The 15,947-nt window shown below is 52.3% G+C and overlaps 2 protein-coding genes across 2 annotated transcripts in view; one reads left to right on the forward strand and one right to left on the reverse strand.

Moving 5' to 3' along the window:
• Positions 1-7,110, reverse strand: part of parp2 (poly (ADP-ribose) polymerase 2) — a 48,209-nt gene extending 41,099 nt beyond the window's left edge. Inside the window, exon 1 of the mRNA XM_060821358.1 lies at positions 7,031-7,110. Within this exon, the coding sequence (XP_060677341.1) occupies positions 7,031-7,064 (34 nt within the window). The 5' untranslated portion in view covers positions 7,065-7,110. The remainder of the gene's footprint in view (positions 1-7,030) is intronic.
• A 5,471-nt stretch (positions 7,111-12,581) lies between these two features.
• mettl17 (methyltransferase like 17) overlaps positions 12,582-15,947 on the forward strand; it is a 13,743-nt gene continuing 10,377 nt past the window's right edge. Inside the window, exons 1-3 of the mRNA XM_060821359.1 lie at positions 12,582-12,735; positions 14,189-14,321; positions 15,470-15,665. Of these exons, the coding sequence (XP_060677342.1) occupies positions 12,685-12,735; positions 14,189-14,321; positions 15,470-15,665 (380 nt within the window). The 5' untranslated portion in view covers positions 12,582-12,684. The remainder of the gene's footprint in view (positions 12,736-14,188; positions 14,322-15,469; positions 15,666-15,947) is intronic.

Here is a 15,947-nt window from a genome sequence, read left to right on the forward strand (position 1 = left end):
GGCACGCGGCTAAGATGGCAGCTCATCCCCCCCCCCACCTTCTCAAGGAGGGCAATTAGGGACAGGGCGATAAATGATTTTTAAAAATCCCTCTGAGGCACAGAATCGTTGAATGACACAGTACAGAGTCCAACTCTTTCTTGACTTGAAACAGTCATTTATACGTCCCACCCTGGAGGAGCTCTGGGCGTGACGCGCACTTCAGGAAGGACCGGTTTAATTTCGTTCCAATTTATCATTGTCACGTGTGCCGGGATACAGTGAAAAGTACTGGTTTGCACGCTAACCAGACAGATCATCCCTTACATAAGTGCATTAGGGTGACCTCAAAATGCAGAATGTCACGTTAAAACAACAGAGAAGGTCAACTCTAATATATGACGAGTCGTTCACAAGTCCGATAACAGCAGGAAGGAGCTGTTCCTGAATCTGTTAGTGTGGGGAAGGAGCTGTTCCTGAATCTGTTAGTGTGGGGAAGGAGCTGTTCCTGAATCTGTTAGTGTGGGGAAGGAGCTGTTCCTGAATCTGTTAGTGCGGGGAAGAAGCTGTTCCTGAATCTGTTAGTGTGGGGAAGGAGCTGTTCCTGAATCTGTTAGTGCGGGGAAGGAGCTGTTCCTGAATCTGTTAGCGCGGGGAAGAAGCTGTTCCTGAATCTGTTAGCACGGGGAAGAAGCTGTTCCTGAATCTGTTAGTGCGGGGAAGACGCTGTTCCTGAATCTGTTAGCTCGGGGAAGAAGCTGTTCCTGAATCTGTTAGTGCGGGGAAGACGCTGTTCCTGAATCTGTTAGCTCGGGGAAGAAGCTGTTCCTGAATCTGTTAGTGCGGGGAAGACGCTGTTCCTGAATCTGTTAGCTCGGGGAAGAAGCTGTTCCAGAATCTGTTAGTGCGGGGAAGAAGCTGTTCCTGAATCTGTTGATACGCCCTTCATGCTCTTGTATCTTCTGCCCAATGGACAAAAGTGGAAGAGTGTATAACTGGGCTGCGAGCAGCCTTTGATTACATTGGCTGGTTTCCCGAGGCAGTCGGAGGTATAGAAAGAGTCACAGAGTCCGACAGCATGGAAACAGACCCTTCAGTCCAACAGGTCCATGCTGACCAGAATCCCAAACTAAACTCGTCCCACCTGCCTGCACTTGTCCCATATCCCTCCAAACCTTTCCCCTGTTCACATACTTATCTGTTTAAAAGTTGTAAATGTTCCCATATCCACCATTTCCTCACATGATCCATTCTCTGTTTTAAAAAGATGCCCCTCACATCTTTTTTTTAAAATCTCTCTATCCCTCCCACCTTAAAAATGGACCCCCTAGTCTTGAAATCCCCTCCCCTTAGGGAAAAAGACCCCTGCACCTTACCTTACCTGCATCTCTCATGATTGTATGGACCTCTACAAGGTCACCCCATAACCTCCTAAGCTCCAGTGAAAAGTCCCAGCCTATTCCAGCCTCTCCTTGTAACTCAAACCCTCCACGCCTGGCAACATCCTGGTAAATTTCTTCCAAACCCTCTCTGGCTTTAATAATATCCCTCCTGTAACAGGGCGACCAGAACTGGTCACGGTAGTCCAAAAGAGGTCTCGCCAAAGTCCTGTGCAACCATCACTGCGAGTCTAAATGTTAGAAGGCTGATTTGCGGCATGTGCTGGGCTGCGTCCGTAATGTTTTGCCTCAGAGGCAGGAATTAACTTCAGAGGGAGCGCGGCGCAGACTCTCAGGGCTAGACTGCGAGGAGAGATCGCGAAAACAAAACCAAAAAAGAGGTCTGCGTTCTGAAGGAGGGTCACCGGATCCGAAACATTAACTCTGATTTCTGGATGTGGGTTTGCTCGCTGAGCTGGAAGGTTCACTTCCAGACGTTTCGTCGCCCGACTAGGTAACATCTTCAGTGGGCCTCCAGGCGAAGCGCTGATGATGATTCCTGCTTTCTATTTATATGTTTGGGTCTCTTTGGGTTGGTGGTGTCATTTCCTGTGATGAAGTCACTTCCTGTTCCTTTTCTCAGGGGGGTGGTAGATGGGGTCTTACTCGATGTGTTTGTTGATGGAGTTCCGGTTGGAAAGCCACGCTTCTAGGAATTCTCGTGCCTGTCTCTGTTTGGCTTGTCCTAAGATGGATGTGTTGTCCCAGTCGAAGTGGTGTCCATCCTCATCCATCCGTGAGGATACTAGTGAGTAAGGGTCATGTCTTTTTGTGGCTTGTTGGTGTTCATGTATCCTGGTGGCTAGTTTTCTGCCTGTCTGTCCAATGTAGTGTTTGTTACAGTCTTTGCACGGTATTCTGTAAATGACGTTAGTTTTGCTCGTTGTCTGTATAGAGTCTTTCAACTTCATTAGCTGCTGCTTTAGTGGGTTTGTGGGCTACTACGACGCCAAGGGGTCTGAGTTGTCTGGCAGTCATTCCCGAGATGTCTTTGATGTCAGGGAGGGTGGCTGAGGTTCCTGGACAAATGTACCGTCCACAAGACGCACTGCAGACACTCAGCGGGGGGCTCCTTAGACAGCACCTTCCCAAAACCCCACGCCCCTCTTTCGAGCAGATACACGGGAACACTGCCCCCTGCAAAGTCCTCCCCCCCGCCATCCGAGCCACTCCCCGTCCCCACTTGCAAATATATCGGCCGTTCCTTCAGTGTCGCTGGGTCAGAATCCTGGAACTCCCCTCCCTGAGGGGGCATTGTGGGTCTACCCCGACAGCACGTGGGGATTGGGCAGAAGAGGGGAAGCTGAGGCGAGGTTGAACGAAGGCGTGTAAAATTTGATCGAACGGCCTGGATCAAAGGGACTACCCTTTGCCAAGCGGTCAACCAGCCACACTTGAAGAAATCAGCCGAGGGAAAATGAGAGGAATTTATTGGTCAGTGCACTGAGTATAGGGGTTGAGAGGTCATGTTGCAGCTGTACAGGACATCGATGAGGCCACTTTTAGAATACCGTGTTCAGTTTGGGTCTGCCCGCTGTAGGAAAGACGCTGTTAAACCTGACAGAGTTCAGGAAAGGTTTATAAGGAGGTTGCCGGAGTTGGAGGGTTTGAGCTACAGGGAGAGGCTGAGTAGGCTGGAGCTGTTTTTGCAAGGTTTGTAGCTCAGGTTGAGGTTTAGGGTGTAGGTTTGCTCGCTGAGCTGTAGGTTTGATATCCAGAGGTTTCATTACCTGGCTAGGGAACATCATCAGTGGCCACCTCCAAGTGAAGCGAAGCTGTTGTCTCCCGCTTTTTATTTATATCTTTCTCCTGGATGGGGTCCCTGGGGTTTGTGACCTAATACTTAAATACACCAGCGACCATCCCAACACACACAAACAAAAGCTGTATCAGAACACCATTCCAACGGGCCACCTCACACTGCAGCACAGACGAACTTCGGAAAACAGAAGAGAACCACCTGTACAACGTATTCAAGAAGAACAGATACTCAAAAAATACAATGCACAGATTCCTCAAGAACAAACCACGACAAGCAGACAAAACACAGCCAGAAACCCTAACCACCGTACCATATATCAAAGAAGTCTCAGAAATGACAGCCAGACTACTAAGACCCTTCGGAATCCTAGGAGCACATAAACCCAGCAACACTCTCAAACACAAACTAACAACCTTAAAAGACCCAGTACAACCCATGGACAAAACCAATGTCATCTATAAAATTCCATGCAAGGGCTGCCACCAACACTATGGAGGACAAACAGGAAGAAAGTTAGCCACCAGGATACACGAACACCAGCTAGCCGCAAAAAGACACGACCCTCTCTCCCTCGTAGCCCTACACACGGATGGGAAAAAAACCCACCATTTGGACTGGGACAACACATCTATCCTGGGACAGGCTAAGCAAAGACATGCCAGAGAATCCCTAGAGGCCTGGCAATCCAACCACAACGCCATAAACAAACACATAGATCGAGATGCCATCTATCAACCCCTCAGAAAACGAACAGGAAATGATATCACCACAAACCCCAGGAACCCCATCCAGGAGAAAGATATAAATAGAAAGCGGGAGACAACAGCTTCGCTTCACTTGGAAGTGGCCACTGATGATGTTACCTAGCCAGGTAATGAAACGTCTGGATATCAAACCTACAGCTCAGCGAGCAAACCTACACCCTAGAGCTGTTTTCCCTGGAGCGTCGGAGGTTAAGGGGTGACCTTACAGAGGCTGGTAAAACCACATGGATAGGCATAAATAGACAAGGTCTTTTCCCTGGGGTGGGGGGAGTCCAAAACTAGAGGGGCATTGGTTTAAGTTGAGAGGGGAAAGATATAAAAGGGACCTAAGGGGCACGCAGAAGGTGGGATGTGTATGGAATGAGCTGCCAGAGGAAGTGGTGGGGGCTGGTACAATGACAGCATTGAAAAGGTGGATGGGGACAGGGATAGGAAGGGATTGGAGGGAGTGGGCCAAGTGCTGGCAAATGGGACTGGACCGGGTTAGGGATATCGGGGTCGGCATGGACGAGTTGGACAGTTGGTTGAGGGGTGACCGTTTCTCGCTCAAAGGTCTGTAGGCAGTGGCATGGCAGTATGATCGCCGGACTGTTAATCCAGAGACCCGGGCGACATTCTGGGGACTCGGGTTTGATTCCCACCGCGGCAGATGGTGGGATTTGAACTCGGCAAGACACTGAGACTAAGAGGCGAACGATGGCCTCGAATCCATTGTCGACTGTCACAAAAAACCCCATCGGGTTCAGTCGTGTCCTTCAGGGAAGAATATTGCCTTCCTTACTCAGCCTGGCCTACAATCTGTGACTCCAGACCCACAGCACTGTGGTAGACCTTTAACTGCGCCCTGGGCAATAAATGCTGGGCCTGGCCTGTGTGATGTCCTCATTCCTTGAATGAATTTTAAAAAAAATCTGGAACTGACTGCCTTGAGAGATGCAGAAACCACGAAGTACAATGTAAAGAAAATACTTCTAAGGCACCACGACCCTCTGGCCCACTCCCTCGCTGTCCTCAGCCTCCCGTCACAAGGTTAACGAAATCCCAAACCACCCCAGTATTTTCCCGAGTAGGCAAAGCCTTCCACACCCAGGAACTACGGAGACCTCGCGCCGGATCCCATTAGACAGCACCCCATGCATGTTCACTCTTTCGACTGACTGGCCTGCCCAGCAATCTCAGAAGATGGTTTCCACAGCCTCCGACGCTCCGGGGAAAACACCCCGGCCTATTCAGCCTCTCCCGATAGCTCGAACCCTCCAACCCTGGCAGCACCTTTGTAAATCTTTTCCGAACCCTTTCACGTTTCTGACAGGACTGGGGCCAGATATGTGTACAAACTGGGTGTGGTGTGACATTGGGGGATGTGACTGTGTACAAATTGAGTGTGGTGTGACACTGGGGGATGTGACTGTGTACAAATTGGGTGCGGTGTGACACTGGGGGATGTGACTGTGTACAAATTGGGTGCGGTGTGACACTGGGGGGTGTGACTGTGTACAAATTGGGTGCGGTGTGACACTGGGGGATGTGACTGTGTATAAACTGGGTGCGGTGTGACACTGGGGAGTGTGACTGTGTACAAACTGGGTGCGGTGTGACACTGGGCGATGTGACTGTGTACAAATTGGGTGCGGTGTGACACTGGGGGATGTGACTGTGTACAAATTGGGTGCGGTGTGACACTGGGGGGTGTGACTGTGTACAAATTGGGTGCGGTGTGACACTGGGCAATGTGACTGTGTACAAATTGGGTGCGGTGTGACACTGGGGGGTGTGACTGTGTACAAATTGGGTGCGGTGTGACACTGGGTGATGTGACTGTGTACAAATTGGGTGCGGTGTGACACTGGGGGATCTGACTGTGTACAAATTGGGTGCGGTGTGACACTGGGTGATGTGACTGTGTACAAATTGGGTGCGGTGTGACACTGGGGGGTGTGACTGTGTACAAATTGGGTGCGGTGTGACACTGGGGGATGTGACTGTGTACAAATTGGGTGCGGTGTGACTGTGTACAAATTGGGTGCGGTGTGACACTGGGGGATGTGACTGTGTACAAATTGGGTGCGGTGTGACACTGGGAGATGTGACTGTGTACAAATTGGGTGCGGTGTGACACTGGGGGATGTGACTGTGTACAAACTGGGTGCGATGTGACACTGGGCGATGTGACTGTGTACAAATTGGGTGCGGTGTGACACTGGGGGATGTGACTGTGTACAAACTGGGTGCGGTGTGACTGTGTACAAATTGGGTGCAGTGTGACACTGGGGGATGTGACTGTGTACAAATTGGGTGCGGTGTGACACTGGGAGATGTGACTGTGTACAAATTGGGTGCGGTGTGACACTGGGGGATGTGACTGTGTACAAACTGGGTGCGGTGTGACACTGGGCGATGTGACTGTGTACAAATTGGGTGCGGTGTGACACTGGGGGATGTGACTGTGTACAAACTGGGTTCGGTGTGTCTGTGTACAAATTGGGTGCAGTGTGACACTGGGGGATGTGACTGTGTACAAATTGGGTGCGGTGTGACACTGGGGGGTGTGACTGTGTACAAATTGGGTGCGGTGTGACACTGGGGGATGTGACTGTGTACAAACTGGGTGCGGTGTGACTGTGTACAAACTGGGTGCGGTGTGACACTGGGGGATGTGACTGTGTACAAATTGGGTGCGGTGTGACACTGGGGGGTGTGACTGTGTACAAATTGGGTGCGGTGTGACACTGGGGGGTGTGACTGTGTACAAATTGGGTGCGGTGTGACACTGGGGGATGTGACTGTGTACAAATTGGGTGCGGTGTGACACTGGGGGATGTGACTGTGTACAAATTGAGGGCGGATACCTTACCGCCACGCTCCAGGGAGTGCAGTGCTGCTCCCCAGATGCTCCCTTCTGACACTTGGGACGTGCCAGGCTATATATAAATGAAAGCTGTCGATTAGCACGCGGGGGGGGTTAGGAGGAGCGGGTGTGGGTAACGACACATTCTAACGTCTCCCACAGATAAAACCCCACCCACAGGAGGGCAAAAGGTTTGCACAGAGACATTAAATGGAGTAGAAAAGGGAGCATCCCTCACCTTCCCGCTGCCGGGAGCGTCTTCCCGTCGCCATCGCCGCCGACTCCTGGATGGAAGAACCCGCCCCATTCCCACCACCCACGCCGCCGATTGGCCGCCATCCCCGTCCATCAACCGCCAATACCGGACGTCTCCCCTTCTCATTGGTCACTCCCGCGTCAGTTAGACTAGACTCCCCGCGGATTGGCCAAAGCGCCCCGTGCTGGGCGGTGCCCTGGGCGGACGTCGGCGCGACCGTTGGTCTCGAGGGGGCGCGCGGTGCTTCCCTGCAAACCCCGCCCCCGAACGTCCTCGCGTTCTATTGGTCGTCACCGCCGTCCGTCACCCGTCATTGCCGGAACCGTGCCCCTTTTCCATTGGCTGACCCCGCCACCGTCAGACGTCGCCGCCCGCGGATTGGTCGAGGCTCTCGCGGGTGTGCGACGATTGGGCTCGTGGCAGCGCGCGAGCCATTCTCCCGCCACCCCGGAAAAAGAACCACCGCGCATTCTATTGGCCAGAGCTGCCGTCCATCCAGATGGTGACCAGTGCCGATTGGTCAGATCGCGGAGGAATGGGCGGGAGGAACTGCCGTGCTGGGAGGCGTGGCTATCTTGGACGGGCGTCTCTCGGTTTCATTGGCTGTTTCCGCCGTCAGTCATGGGGCTTGCGCCTCTGTTTGGCCGAGTCTCCGCGGAAAGGCGGGACGTGGCATTCAAGTTGCGGAAGCGACGGGGTGTTGGGTGCCACCTTCGAAGGCTAATGGTCAATCCCGCTGTCAATCAGGACGACGGCCCAACGCGATTGGGCTATGGAGGGGGAGGCGTGCTGCGCTGCTGGGGTGGGGCTTGCAATCCCCGCGACGATTGGTCGCCAGCGCTGCCGATCAGAATCTCTCCAGGATGATTGGGTGAAGCTGTGTGTAAGGGGCGGGAGGCGGCAACCCGATTGTCCTGCTCTGTTTCCTATTGGCCGTCCTGACTGTCCATCACGAGGCGGGCCAAGCGCTCGAGGAGGGCGGGATTAAGCGGCAGGTCCCGCCGCCTACCGCCAAGGCGGTTGGCCAGCCGCGCTGTCAATCAGGATGCGGGCCGATCTGATTGGCGGGACGCTGGACCATGTCCCTCCATGGGGATTCCAGCCTTGGAAACAGAGCCAGTCTGACTCTTGACCGGGATGCTCTAGCCTCACGCCTTTAGAGCATCGTCCGAGCCGAAAGGTGGCCTTTGGTTGTGAAATTGCACGTAATTCCGCGTAAGATCCTCTCGGACCCGCTTCAGAAATGGAATCAGCTCAACGTCAGTCGACAACGTCAAAACAAAAATTCACCCAACACCGCCAGAGACCCGGGTTCGATTCCCGTCTCAGGCGACTGACTGTGTGGAGTTTGCACGTTCTCCCCCGTGTCTGCGTGGGTTTCCTCCGGGTGCTCCGGTTTCCTCCCACAGTCACAAAGATGTGCGGGTCAGGGTGGATTGGCCACGCTAAATTGCCCGTAGTGTTAGGTAAATGGGGTAAATGTAGGGGTATGGGTGGTGGGTGGCGGGTCAGTGTGGACTTGTTGGGCCGAAGGGCCTGTTTCCACACTGTAAGTAATCTAAACCAGGCTTAGAGCCCAAGGTAGCTCACGATTTAGTGGATCGGAGGGTGTGGTGGACAGCGAAGAGGGTTACCTCGGATTACAACAGGTTCTGGACCAGATGGGCCAATGGGCTGAGAAGTGGCAGATGGAGTTTAATTTAGTTAAATGCGAGGTGCTGCATTTTTGGGTGTAGCTCAAACCCCCCCACATCCTTGTAAATCTTTCCTGGACCCTTTCACAACATCTTTCCGATAGGAAGGAGACCAGAATTGCACGCCATATCCCAACAGTGGCCCTAACCAATGTCCTGTGCAGCCGCAACATGACCCTCCCAACTCCTGTACTCAATACTCTGACCAATAAAGGAAAGCATACCAAACGCCACCTTCACTATCCTATCTACCTGCGACTCCACTTTCAAGGAGTTATGACCCTGCACTCCAAGGTCTCTCTGTTCAGCAACCCTCCCTAGACTTCATCTAAATTTGTTTGAGAACTATGCGGTTTTTAGCTGAAGTTGCCTCGTATTTTGTGATGATTCCATGACACTGTCAGCCGTTTCCCTTAAACCCTGTGTCGTCGCGCCATGTTCCACGACCACCTGATGGAGGGGCAGCGGTCCGAAAGCTAGTGCTTCCAGGTCAACCAGTCGGACCATAACCTGGCGTTGGGTGATTTTTAAGCTTTGCAAAGCCTCTCATTAACCTCGAGAAGGTGGCTTGAATGCAGTCCCGGGATTCACACGTCCACGAACCCAAAACCTGAAACCCCGCTTTGTAAAAGATGAAAGACCGAACCGCAGTCTGCGTTTGCTCAACCTATCGTTCCTATCGGTCATTCCTGATGAAGGGTTTTGTGCCCGGAATGTCGATTTCCCCTGGCCCCCTCGGATGCTGCCCTGACCTGCCGTGCTTTTCCAGCACCGCGCTCCTCGCCTCTGATCTCCAGCAGCTGCAGCCCTCGCTTTCTCTGCTCTCACCTTTTGCGTACCTGACGTGCTCCCACTCCACAACCACCTGATGACGCTCGTGGTGTGGAGGAGCTGGTGTTGGGGTGGGCAAAGGTAAAAACATCACGCACCACCAGGCTAGAGTCCAACAGGTTTAATTGGAGGCACTAGCTTTCGGAGCGACGCTCCTTCATCAGGTGGTTGTGGAGTATAAGATTGTAAGACACAGAACTTAGAACAATCCAGCGCAGAACAGGCCCTTCGGCCCTCGATGTTGCGCCGACCTGTGAACTAATCTATGCCCATCCCCCGACACTATCTCAAAATCATCCCTGTGCTTATCCAAGGATTGCTTAAATCTCCCTAATGTGGCTGAGTTGACTACGTTAGCAGGTAGGACATTCCACTCTCTGAGTGGAGAACCTACCTCTGATATCTGTCTTAAATCTAACACCCCTCAGTTTGTAGTTCTGCCCCCTTGTACAAGCTGACGTATCGTCCTGGGAAAAAAGTATTTCCCTGTCCCCCCTCTCTAACCATCTGACCATCTTGTACGTCTCTATCAAATCCCCCCTTAGCCTTCGACTCTCCAATGGGAACAGACCCAAGTCTCTCAGCCTTTCCTCAAAAGACCTTCCCTCTAGACCAGGCAACATCCTGGTAAATCTCCTCTGTACCTTTTCCCAACGCTTCCACATCCTTCCCGAAATATGGGAACCGAAACTGTACACAATATTCCAAGTGCGGCCGCACCAGCGTGGTGTATAGTTGCAGCATGATATTGTGGCTCCGGAACTCAATCCCTCTCCCAATGAAACCTAACACACCGTGTGCCTTCTTAACAGCACTATCCACCTGGGTGGCAACTTTCAGGGATCTATGTACATGGACTCCAAGATCCCTCTGTACATCCACACTCCCAAGAATCTTTCCATTGACCCAGTACTCTGCCTTCCTGTTATTCTTCCCAAAGTGCATCACCTCACATTTAGCTGCATTGAACTCCATTTGCCACCTCTCAGCCCAATTCTGCGGTTTATCCAAGTCCCCCTGCAACCTGTAACATTCTTCCACACTGTCCACTACTCCACCAACTTTAGTGTCATCTGCAAACTTACTAATCCATCCATCTATGCCTGCGTCCACGTCATTTATAAAAGTGACAAACAGCAGTGGTCCCAAAACAGATCCTTGTGGAACACCACTAGTAACCAGACTCCAGGCTGAGTATTTTCCATCAACCACCACTTGCTGCCTTCCTTCAGAGAGCCAGTTTCTAATCCAAACTGCTAACTCACCCTCAATCCCATGCCTCTGCATTTTCTCCAACAGCCTCCCATGTGGAACCTTATCAAAGGCTTTACTGAAGTCCACATACACCACGTCAACTGCCCTACCCTCATCTACATGCTTGGTCACCTTCTCAAAAACCTCAGTGAGGTTTGTGAGACACGGCCTGCCCTTGACGAAACCATATTGATGATCTGAAATCAAATTGTTGCTTGCTAGATGATTATAAACCTTATCTCTTATAATTCTTTCCAAAACCTTTCCTACAACAGGCTCACTGGTCTGTAATTACCTGGGTCATCTCTACTGCCCTTCTTGAACAAGGGCACAACCTTTGCAACCCTCCCGTCCTCTGGTACCAAACCTGTAGACAATGACAACTCAAATATCAAAGCCAAAGGCTCTGCTATCTCCTCCCTCGCTTCCCAGAGAATCCTCAGAAAAATCCCATCCGGCCCAGGAGACTTGTCTATTTTCACTCCTTCTAGAATTGATAACACCTGTTCGTAACTAACCTCGATCCTTTCTAGTCTAATATCTTGTACCTCATTCGTCTCCTCGACAATATTCTCCTTTTCCTGAGTGAAAACCGATGAGATTCACTTGAGAATATAACTTTTTTAAAAAGGTTTTGGGATTTATAGAAAGTACTGAGACCAGGATGGTCATTCTAAAGGATGTGGGCGGCACGGTGGCACAGTGGTTAGCACTGCTGCCTCACAGCGCCTAAGACCCGGGTTCAATTCCCACCTCAGGCGACTGACTGTGTGGAGTTTGCACATTCTCCCCGTGTCTGCGTGGGTTTCCTCCGGGTGCTCCGGTTTCCTCCCACAGTCCAAAGATGTGCAGGTTAGGGTGAATTGGCCATGCTAAATTGCCCGTAGTATTAGGTAAGGGGTAAATGTGGGGGTATGGGTGGGTTGCGCTTCGGCGGGTCGGTGTGGACTTGTTGGGCCGAAGGGCCTGTTTCCACACTGTAAGTAAGCTAATCTAATGAGTGACCGAACAAACAATCCACGACCACCTGATGGAGGAGCAGCGCTCAGAAAGCTAGTGCTTCCAAATAAACCCGTTGGACGATGACGTGGTGTTGTGTGATTTTTTAACGTTGCTATTTTCGGCGAGTTTTGGAAAGGTTTGTAGCTCGGGGTTGAGGTTCTGGGAGTAAGGTTCGCTCGCTGAGCTGGAAGGTTCGTCCTCAGACGTTTCGTCACCGTGCTCGGTAACTTCGAGCGATCTCGGTAACGAGATAACCTCATCAGTGAGCCCACAGTGAAGGGCGAGTGTTCTGCCCTGCTTTTTATTGTTGTGTTTACGTTTCCTTTTGTTATTTTTGGTTGGGGGGAAAGGAGGGGGAAAGGATTAAGAGGTCGCACGCGTTAAACATGGCCATTTGGGTTTGGGGGGGGGGGAAGGATTACCAAGTTGCACTCATTCACTATTACGGTGTGGAGGGGGAAGGATTAGGAGGTTGCACTCATTCACCATTACGGTGAGGAAGGGGACGGATTAGGAGGTTACACCCGGTCACCATTACGGTGAGGAAGGGGAAGGATTAGGAGGTTACACCCGGTCACCATTACGGAGAGGAAGGGGAAGGATTAGGAGGTTGCACTCGGTCACCATTACGGTGAGGAAGGGGAAGGATTAGGAGGTTGCACTCGGTCTCCATGACGTTGAGGAGGGGGAAGGATTAGGAGGTTGCACTCGGTCTCCATGACGTTGAGGAGGGGGAAGGATTAGGAGGTTGCACCCGGTCACCATTACGGTGAGGAAGGGGACGGATTAGGAGGTTACACCCGGTCACCATTACGGAGAGGAAGGGGAAGGATTAGAAGGTTGCACCCATTCACTATGACGGTGAGGAGGGGAAGGATTAGGATGTTACACCCATTCACTATGACGGTGAGGAGGGGGAAGGACTAGGAGGTTGCACCCGGACAACATGGCGGCGGGGACTCGATTTAGGCTTCAGGGCCTAGCGCTGAGGGTGGGGCCTGGGGTTTAACTAAACTTTTATAAAGTTGTCCCTTTTCACATTTTAAACGTTCAAAACTATTTATAATCACTTTTTATCATTTACAGAAATAAATTTATTGTTGATTTTGCTAAATTCCTGTTTATTTAATGTTTTATTTAACAATTTTATTAAATATTAAAATTTTTGTGATTATTCAGTTATTAAAACTTATTAAATTTATGTCAATTGTTAAAATATACATTTCACTGATTAAAACTATTTAATTTATTGATTTATATATTTAATTTGTTGAATTATGTATTTAATTTGTTAAAATTTATTAAATCTATGTCATTATCTTCATTTATTTAGTTGTTATTGCTCTATTTATTGAGTTGTTGTGGTTTAGTTGTTTGTAAATAATCTAATCCGTAAAAACCTTCGTTGAGTTTCCGTTTGATTCCTGTAACTCGTTGTTATTTAATTATAATGTTGTTTAATCCAGGGTCCGGCGCTGTCCCTCAGCGAGAACCTGCGAGGTCTCTCACTCCCTGAACCACCTTCTCTCTCTCTCTGGAAGAGTCGCAGAGACGTACAGCACGGAGACGCAGACCCTTCGGCCCAACCCGACCCTGATTTCTCGAACCTAACCCAGCCCCCGTTTGCCAGCCCCTTGGCCCATTCCCCTCCAATCCCTGTCCCCATCCACCTTTTCAACGCTGTCATTGTACCAGCCCCCACCACTTCCTCTGGCAGCTCATTCCACACACGTACCACCCTCTGGGTGAGAAAGTCACCCCCTCAGCTCCCTTTCCCCTCTCACCCTAAACCTACCCCCCTCTAGTTCTGGACTCCCCCCCACCCCCGGGGGGAAAAGACCTTGTCTATTTACCCCTATCCCTGCCCCCTCATGGTTTTATAAACCAGGTCACCCCCTCAGCCTCCGACGCTCCAGGGAAAACAGCCCAGCCTCTCCCTGTAGCTCAAACCCTCCCACATCCTGGTAAATCTTTCCTGAACCCTTTCACAACATCTTTCCGATAGGAAGGAGACCAGAATTGCACGCGATATCCCAACAGTGGCCCTAACCAATGTCCTGTCCAGCCGCAACATGACCCTCCCAACTCCTGTACTCAATACTCTGACCAATAAAGGAAAGCATACCAAACGCCGCCTTCACCATCCTATCTACCTGCGACTCCACTTTCAAGGAGCTATGACCCTGCACTCCAAGGTCTCTTTGTTCAGCAACACTCCCCAGGACCTTACCATTAAGTGTATACGTCCGGTTTAAATTGTTAATGTGATTTGTCTAGTTATTTATATGTCCTTAAAATGTTGGTTGTTTTTAATTGTATATGTATGTTTATTTATTTATTCAACCATATTTTCTCCCAGGGTTACTCGGGTTCCCCCAGCCCCTCCTCCGGGCTCCTCCCTCACCGGCGTCACCCAGGAATCTGCCGCCTTCCAGCCGTCCATCTGCCCCAGGCTCTTATCCAGGCGGTCCGCCTGCTGCTGCCCACGGGAGGTAAGGTCCTCTCCTTCCCTTGGGGGCGTTGGGGGAGGGGAGGTAATGCCCTCCCTCCTCGAGGGGGTAGGCTGTGATACGGCCCTCCCCTCCTCCAGGGGGCGCTGTGAGGGGGTAGGCTGTGATACGGCCCTCCCCTCCTCCAGGGGGCGCTGTGAGGGGGTTGGCTGTGATACGCCCCTCCCCTCCTCCAGGGGGCGCTGTGAGGGGGTAGGCTGTGATAAGGCCCTCCCCTCCTCCAGGGGGCGCTGTGAGGGGGTAGGCTGTGATACGGCCCTCCCCTCCTCCAGAGGGCGCTGTGAGGGGGTAGGCTGTGATACGGCCCTCCCCTCCTCCAGGGGGCGCTGTGAGGGGGTAGTCTGTGATAAGGCCCTCCCCTCCTCCAGGGGGCGCTGTGAGGGGGTGGGGTCTGCTGCGGTTCTCCCCTCTTCTGGGGGGGGTCTGAGAGAGGGTTGGGGTTGTGTGGGGCTGGTGTGGAATAAGGTCCTCCCCCCTCTCCCACCCCACTGCAGGGTGACCTACAAGCAAGGCCGCAGCACCCCCCCAGTCCAAGGATGTGTAGGTTAGGGGGGATTGGCCATGCTAAATTACCCATAGTGCCCTGGGATGTACAGGTTAGGGTGGATTGGCCGTGCTAAATTACCCATAGTGCCCTGGGATGTGCAGGTTAGGGTGGATTGGCCGTGCTAAATTACCCATAGTGCCCAGGGATGTGCAGGTTAGGGTGGATTGGCCATGCTAAATTACCCATAGTGCCCAGGGATGTGCAGGTTAGGGTGGATTGGCCATGCTAAATTACCCATAGTGCCCAGGGATGTACAGGTTAGGGTGGATTGGCCATGCTAAATTACCCATAGTGCTCAGGGATGTGCAGGTTAGGGTGGATTGGCCGTGCTAAATTACCCATAGTGCCCAGGGATGTGCAGGTTAGGGTGGATTGGCCGTGCTAAATTACCCATAGTGCCCAGGGATGTGCAGGTTAGGGTGGATTGGCCGTAGTTGTCGGTGCATGATGGGAATGGGTCCGGGTGGGTTACCCTTTGGAGGATGGGTGTGGACTGGTTGGGCCGAAGGGCCTGTTTCCACACCGTCGGGAATCTAATCCAATCCTGTCCTGTCCTCTCTCCCCCCAACCCCCCTTCGCACAGAGACCCCCATCCGGCGTCTGGAGGACTGCGCCCGGGAACTGAGCAACTTCCTGTGGAGTCGCAAGAGGCCGGTGGAGGACCCGGAACTCCAGGAGAGGGCCCAGCGTCTGTGGGAGCGTTTGACGGGGAGCCAGGGGGCGGGCCGGGCAGGTAACCGGGGGCCGGTGGGAATGAGGGGAGAGGGGGGGAATCGTTAGTGCGCTCGCACACGTGCGCTGAGAGGTGGGGGTGCGGTGTGGGCAGGTGCTCCCCTTGCGGGTGGAGGGAGAGAGAGACAGAGTTGCAGGTTGTGTTTTACCACACTCCCCCACCCCCCCACCATCCCCCCACCATCCCCCCACCATCCCCCCGCCCCGAACCGCCCCCTTCCCGGTAATCGGAGACGACACAACAGCATCACGTGCGCGCACTCTCTCACTCCCTTGTGCACTTGCTCGCTCTCGTGCTCCATCTCGCACCTTCACATTCACTCTCCCGC

Source organism: Hemiscyllium ocellatum, assembly GCF_020745735.1.
Source record: "Hemiscyllium ocellatum isolate sHemOce1 chromosome 27 unlocalized genomic scaffold, sHemOce1.pat.X.cur. SUPER_27_unloc_1, whole genome shotgun sequence".
Classification (NCBI taxonomy): Eukaryota; Metazoa; Chordata; class Chondrichthyes; order Orectolobiformes; family Hemiscylliidae; genus Hemiscyllium; species Hemiscyllium ocellatum.